Consider the following 7,728-nt stretch of genomic DNA (forward strand, 5'->3'; position numbering starts at 1 on the left):
GATTATAAAAAAAATAACTAGTTAGTTGTTTATGGAGAAAAGGGACGAAAGTGGAGTTTTGTAGGCAGAGACAATGTCATGGACTCATGGTGGTTGCTGAGGCTAAGGTTGGTGTGTTTGTGTTGTCACGGATCCAAGAAGCACCACCGTTGTGAATATTATATCTTAATACTAAAGATCAACTTAAAAAGTTTGATTCTGTAAATATTATATCTTAATATTAAATATTAACTTTAAAAAAAATTGATTTTAAAGTGGATAAGAATATTTTTCTAAAATATTTTAACATCTCAAAGGCATATAGATTTTATTTTTTTTTAAACTCTAATCTGTTATGAAAAATCCATGTAAAATTCAATTATATACCAATACCTAAAAAGAGACCATCATAGATTTACAAATTGAACCATCAAGACAACTTGAAAATGAAATAGATAAACCATACACAGAATCTTAGCAAAGTCATAAATGAATGAAATTAGCAACAAGAAGGCAGCACTTCCAGACATCAAAAGAAGAACTGGAAATTCATGTTATCATCCATGAGATCATATTCTTGGTGACAAAATAGAAGGAATAAAATATATGAATTAAATACTAACTTAATATGATATGTCAAAGCGTAAATTTATAAATATAGACATTTTTTAACATTAAAATTAGATAAGATAAATTAAATTTAAGAAAAATAATCTTTGAAAAAAAAATGACAAAACATAAGATGTAGTTAAGAAAAGTCGCGTGACACATTGAGTAAATCTTATTCTTCAAAATAAATACTTGAATTGAATTCAATATGCAAAAATTGATTAGTTAATTACAAAAGTTACATATTTTTATATAAAAATCTATATTCCCCCTAATCTATCCCTGATCTGAAATTCTTACAAAAACATGCAAGCTTGTGGTTGGAAAAATCAAGCAGCACAGAACACGAAACCTCGAAGCCCAGCTAGCATATGCTTCATTTAGTGCTTCCCAATGAACCATATATTCAAGGTATGTATTGAGTTCATTATGATTAGAGAATGATAAACGTAAAAGCTAAAAATGCTAAAACGATCGTTATAGGTACTCAATTATTTGTTTACTGAGCATTATCATTCACGTGTAAAAGTTTATTACGTGTGTTAGATTCCTGACATTTACATATATTAGCCACGTTTTTATTATGAGACTTAAAACAATTTGGAAAATAAATTATTATAAGTCATGCTTTTTTTTATCAAAACTATAGTACCTTCTTTGAATTTGAAATTTTAAGTTAAATTAGGCATTAAAAAAGAGGATCGAATAATATAAAATAAATTTACACCGTCAATGTCAATATATAATTAATTTGTTAACTTAGATAATAAGTACTTAAAATTATCCAAAACCCAATTATATTATGTGAATATTTTTAGTACATTTTTCAATGAAAGTTTTTTTTTTAAAAAAAAAAATTTAATCTCTTATCTCTTGCTATCTATCTTTTCTTCTTTGCTTTTAAATTAAATTTCAATTTAAAAGAAATATCAATAATAGAAATTAACCTTTAGTCACAACAAAAAATCATATATACAAATCTGAAATTTATGTTTTATACTAAAGAATTAGGTCCACATTGCTTTGCTAGATAATGGTAGAACCTTATATGAATTTCACTGAAATGTCCATGGAGTATGTAAACAAATATTTTCTTACTACTCAATACTGGAATGGGTGAGAATTTCCAACTTCTGTTTGTTATTGCTCAAATCGGGAAAAAGAAAAAATATATATATAAAATGGGTCATTTATATTTTTTCAACTTCCAATAAATCCTTGCAGCTACTTTACATTTTTCATTTCTTCATTAAATATTTCAGGCATAAGAACTAGTCCACTACGTCACCTAAAAGGAGTGCTTTTTACAAATCCTTGTTGCAAGGTTATATTAACTAGAAGCTATCAGTGACATCAATTGTTGTTCAACTTCTTCCCAGTTTATTACTCTGGTCACCAGGGGATGTTGATAATCAGACTCAGTCTTGGACCATGGGTACGAGTTTTCATAATCAAAAAGTAGGACTCTAATTCCAGCTTCAGCGCACTCTGTGGCATATCTTGGGTTATCATCAATAAGAACCTTAGCATTCAAAGACCTAACAGTATACAAGGAAATCTATCAATAACAAATCTACCTACAGTAACCTTGGGACAAAATGTTTATAAGAAAATGGTTTTAGGGAAATGCGAAGAAATGAAAGTGAACAGAATTAACTTATTTGGATACAAGCTTATAAGAACTTTTAAACAGTTTTTTCTAGTAAAGAAACTCTTGAAAACTCTTTTAAACTTGTATTCAAACTGGCTAGCGTACCTACAAATCTCTGACTTTGGTCTTGACACCCCATCCAGAGCAAAGTGGTTTCCAAAGTGAATTTCCTGAAACAATCCTGAAAAATGCTTCTCTATCCACTCAAGTGTGTGATCCTTGATAACATTTTGTCGGGATCTGATCATAAAATATATAAATAGCAGTTAGTTGATGCTGACCTTATTCTGCTATAGGTTGAAATAAAATCAATATTCAACACCAACATCATACGTTACAACTGATAGGTTACAAAATCTTGATAAGTTCTGCAGGGCCATCTGAGCACCCGGGATAGGCTGTATCCCTAACTTGAAGTATGGTGTCTCAAAAAACTCGTGAACACGGGTATTAGCTGTACAACAAGAAGTACTATTTTCAATTAGTCCAGTTATAAGCATTAAGCCATGAAGCATAAATGACTTTCATCATTAGGCATAAAACCTTGGTCATACAAAAAGACTATAGAAAGGTATTGAGTTGTTTTGTTTAACTTTATACAAGAATATGAATGATAGATATGGATCAGCTATTGGGTTCAAACCATGGGGAGCCCAAGCCCAAGGTCTGAAATGTTGATGCACGTAAGAAGGAGATGGGGGAAGAATTAGTTGTGGAGGCACCAAGTTATTGGGGTGTGGGGAAGAGAGGAAGGCTTTTAGTCATTTTGGGTAGTTATGTTGACACAATATTTTTCTATGAGAAGCCGAGTCTCTGGTTGTAGCCCACTGTAAGAGCTTAGGTTCTCATTTTCCATTATCTTAATACTACACTCAATGAAATTCTGATGTCAGTGCCTCATCAAAATATGTCTCCTGGAATTCATTTGTATATCCTGTAGCATAAAGATAACTCATGGATTTTGATTGGTATATTTTATTTTTTTTCCTTTTTTCCATGACTAGGGTTGCTCCCTATTAGCATTGTATGTTTGAAAGCTGAAACATACAGCAACAATGAAGATCGATTTAAGATGGAAATTGAAGAAATAAACAAATAAAAAAATAACATCAAAACACTTGCACTCAGGCTTGTATTATTATAATGTCAGTCGAGCAAAAGCAATTATAATTGACAATCTTTTTTGGTCCATAATTAGACTAATTTAAGAATTTCATTTACAATAGATCTGATTTCATGAGATTCCTAAATTTCAAAACAAAACACAATAAACATCAATCAACAAACCAGGTGAAAATGAAAATAGAAAGAAAAATAAGTTATATCCAATTATCCCAAAAAAAAAAAATTCTAAGAAATGAAGTGGGAAGACTAATTCACATAATGCAATATCCATATGATTGACAGATATGGATTTACCTTCATCACGTGAACAGTTCCATATCTGTAACAGAAATGAAAGGTGTATCAGACTTGCATACAAACATGCTCATTCCATGCAATGATATCAATTAAATGTGTCATTCAAATTACAAATTATCTTTTCATCGGTGAAATTTTCATTAATAGCACCACGGGGGTAGAAGGCAGATAAACCTCATGCATACAGTAAGTTGCAGCTCAAGGCAAGACAATAAAAAAACTTCTCATAAGGAAAAAGATATACAAAACATAGAATCTCCAAGAAAGTCATCAAAGAACAGAATTAAGTGTTAACAGAAATGCATCTTCCAATTATATAAGCAGTTATCTTTATATCTAATCGCAATTCAAATCATGAATCATCAAGTTAATATTTGAATCAGGAATAAAAAATTGTGCCAAATTGCAAGATTCAAAGACATAGTGAAAAATAGTTTGAAATGTATCACATAAATAATCTAAATTATCTGTGTATGAAGCCTCTTTTTCAAGAGACTAAAATAAAACAATAAAATACCCAAATACAATGCATAGAATGAGTGTCAGTGTAAAACCCATTTTAAAACCCATTTCAGGGTAAATAGGGTATTTTAATAGTGCTCCTTCAATTCCTTTTCATTTAACAATTAAAGGTTATCTAATTTTTCAATTTCTTAGACAAGAAATGGTGAAAGAAAAACAAAACTAAAAAACAAAGAATCACAGAATCGTGTGATCCATATTAGTGATACAAAAAATCACAGACTCATCCATGCATGGTTGTCAAACTCGCGAGTTAACTCGTAGAGTCGTACGAGTTTACGAGTCTAGGGTAGGAAAACTGGTTAACTCGCTTCTGGAATCGTTTTTTGTTAGACTCGTGCAAACTCGGCTGGACTCGGGTAGAAAAGAATCGCGAGTTCTATGGGCGAATCCGCGAGTTAGATTCAGATCAATTTTTTGCCCCCTAAATGCCCTAAACGACGTCGTTTTAGAAAGGGTTTCTAGTCTCCTCTCTATTTTCTTCGATCTCTCACTTTTTGCATACAAAAACCAAACTCTCCCTCCCTTCGCGTTCTTCGATCTACCTCTGTTCGAGCTCCCACGACACCATCCGACTTCATTCTATCCGCCTGGCGCCATCCTTGCACCTCCCAGCGTCGTCCCTGTAGTTTCCGACGAACTATTCATCCACATGTTTTCCTGCTCGTCCAGCACCATTCATTCACCTTTGCCAAGTCGAGAAAACACTCGTTAGGAAGGTGCTTCATTTCCCCTATTTTAACTCCTTCAGCCATGCTATTGCTATTGTGTTTATGCTATTTTATTCGAACTTTTTGCATTCCTTCTATTCTGATTTATAGGTGCTGCTAACTATCCTATTTTAATATTAGGTAGACTCTTACGAGTTTACAAGACGAGTTTACGAGACGAGTCTACGAGTCGAGTCTACGAGTCGAGTCTACGGGAGCCCCACGAGTTTGCTTAGGCTCTCGAGTTTGACAACCTTGCATCCATGTTTTGTATGATTCAAAGTCATTTACACTACATTACATTACATAATATAAATTGTAAGGTAGCCAAATCATATTGAATCATGTTATCCAATTGTGAATAATAAGATTCTAATAAATATACAACTTTTTGGGATCTAAATAGTATTCAGCGCACATGTGAATGAACTTCTATGTCCCTGGTGGGATCTTGTAGGTGGCACATTAACTAAAATAGTAATACAGCTCTGACTACCTTACTATAAAGCACAGAATGGCAGAATCACTGATGATGTTTCCTCACTTTGGTAGAGTCCAGTAGACATGTTATAACGGAGCAGAACATATAAATTGGTTTGTTCTCTGTTTGGTATATTTTAAAAACAAAATAGAATAGGACATAAGTTTATAAGGAAATGGTACAAAGTGTCGAACCAAGGAGAACAGAGCAGCCTGGTTGGTCTGTTTGCATGCCAAAAACTACATGTGAGGATAGAGGAGTTCCCTACTAATACTACAATGCAGGCAAAATGAAAAACAGAATATACGCTGCAAATTCCAACACCCCAAGCTAACAAACCTTTAAAATTAATGTATACAATTATAAATGGTAGATTAAACTTGAAATTACATCATGGAAGATCAATACAAGAGAAAATTAAATCATATCAAATAAGCCAAATTACATAAAAGTTGGGTTTTCACACAACAGTTTTGCCAATAACTTTTAATACTACATCTGTTGTCGTTTTCTGTATGAAATCTAAGGTTATAATTCTTTCTATAAAGGATTAGAGAATAAGGGGCAAAATGAGCCTTTGAAAGAACATGCAAGTTATTGTATCATTGTTGATACAAATTTTGTAAATTCTTAAATGTCCAATTTTTTATCATCACAAAAATAGAATTACTGAAGTAACTACCAGGTGTACCTTGAAGAACTCATACACATGATACTCGGAAACTGAATGATGTGATGAGTATCTATCCGCTATGAACTCGTTCAGAGCTGACACAAAGTTTCCTAATACTGCTCAAATGAAAAAAGTACATATTAGAGAAAGACAAAAGTGGATAACGCTAGAGTACAGTTTTGATTCTAGAAACTGCCAAGAACGTTTCACATTTAGCTAAAGAAATAGCAGAAAAAGCTTCAACTCAAACATTGACTAAGTAAATTAAAAAAAAATATATACATCTAACATGCAAGAATAAACTGACTTATTTATGCACCCGGGAAGGGGGATTTTGACTTGGTTTCGTAACTAATTGGCAATATTTTAAAAACACTAAAAAAATAAAAGGAAAGGAAATGTAATTTAGATTCAGACTAATTAATGAGACTGGAACAGGATCACGATTTAACGAAAATTATATAACAAAATACCTAAGATAAACCTAAGAAGATTTACAATGTAACATAAAAAAAATGGGAGGCACATGCATACATAAATACAAACCTTCATCAACATCAACAGCAACAACAAGTTTCTGGGGCAATTGTTGATCAGGGAAACAAAAGGGTTTGGTGGGACTTCCCCCCAAAGATTTATCTTCAACATCAATACGAGAGGCATCACGACCATCATCTCTGACAGAATTACCCTTCTCTAAATCACCTAACAAGGGGGGGAGAGGAACACATGTAAAACCAAAGGGCTTTTTCTTTTCCTTCACAAAGAGCCTATTAGCATTGTCACCACCATTGGCATCAAAGCATGCTTTAAGAGTGAATCCAACGTGTCTATTACCCTCGTAGGAAGAGCCAGAAGGGTAATGGGGAAAGGCCCTACTGAAACGGGAACAAGGATCATAGCCTAACAAATGAGCCATGAGAAGAAGATGAAGAAATTGGCAACAATGCTGAAAAGGGAAGAGATTTCTGAAACAAAAAGCACACAGGGCCTTGTAGGTTCTTTAATTTGAATGCAGTCACACCATAATCTTAGTAAAAAGCAATATTCTCTTAAAAAGCCAAGACCTTTTGACTTGCAAATCAATAGAACAATTCAATCATGCATCAAGGACCAAACTTTTAATGGACACACTCGTTCGGCTACAAAAGGGTCTCTTGATTGACTCTCTTACTAACTCAAAAGGGGAATGTCGGAATAGTATAACAATGGTTTCAGAAAATAAAAATCGAAACTTGGTAACCTGCGAAAACAATGGCTGAAAACGAGAGGAATGTTTCCAAAGATCTAAACAGAATATGCATTAATCTAAAAATGAAAGTAAGAGAGAATGAAGAAAGTGGTAACTTTTCAGATCTTGATTCTCAACTCCGCTCGTGTTTCTCTCCCAACTTTATATACAGGATCAAGGCGGCACATACAAACAAGGGTCGCTCCTTTTGAATCAGAAACAAATACAGTATCATCCTAAATTATGATTTCTTATTTTATTTTATTTTTAAAGTTGTATTAATCCTTTATCTACATTGTTGTTTTATCATATATTTTAGATTTATTAGTATTTTAGTATAATACATATGTTAAATATTTATTATATAAAACTAAAATTTATAATAAATTATATATATAAATTATTATTGTATTTAAATATATATTATATTTAAAAATTTTATAAATAATT

At 32.4% G+C, this 7,728-nt stretch overlaps 1 protein-coding gene across 1 annotated transcript; it reads right to left on the bottom strand.

Annotated features, from left to right (window-relative positions):
* Positions 1-1,761: 1,761 nt before the first annotated feature.
* On the bottom strand, positions 1,762-7,483 carry LOC109790409 (uncharacterized). The gene is made up of 6 exons (XM_020349552.3): positions 6,594-7,483; positions 6,066-6,163; positions 3,659-3,683; positions 2,573-2,693; positions 2,345-2,479; positions 1,762-2,126 (listed from the first exon to the last, which is right to left on the bottom strand). The coding sequence occupies exons 1-6, from the start codon at positions 6,964-6,966 to the stop codon at positions 1,919-1,921; spliced, it is 960 nt and encodes a 319-aa protein (XP_020205141.1). The 5' UTR covers positions 6,967-7,483; the 3' UTR covers positions 1,762-1,918.
* Between the last annotated feature and the right edge of the window lie 245 nt (positions 7,484-7,728).

The sequence above is a fragment of the Cajanus cajan genome, chromosome 1 (assembly GCF_000230855.2).
Source record: "Cajanus cajan strain Asha chromosome 1, NIPB_CcT2T_4, whole genome shotgun sequence".
NCBI classification, from domain to species: Eukaryota; Viridiplantae; Streptophyta; class Magnoliopsida; order Fabales; family Fabaceae; genus Cajanus; species Cajanus cajan.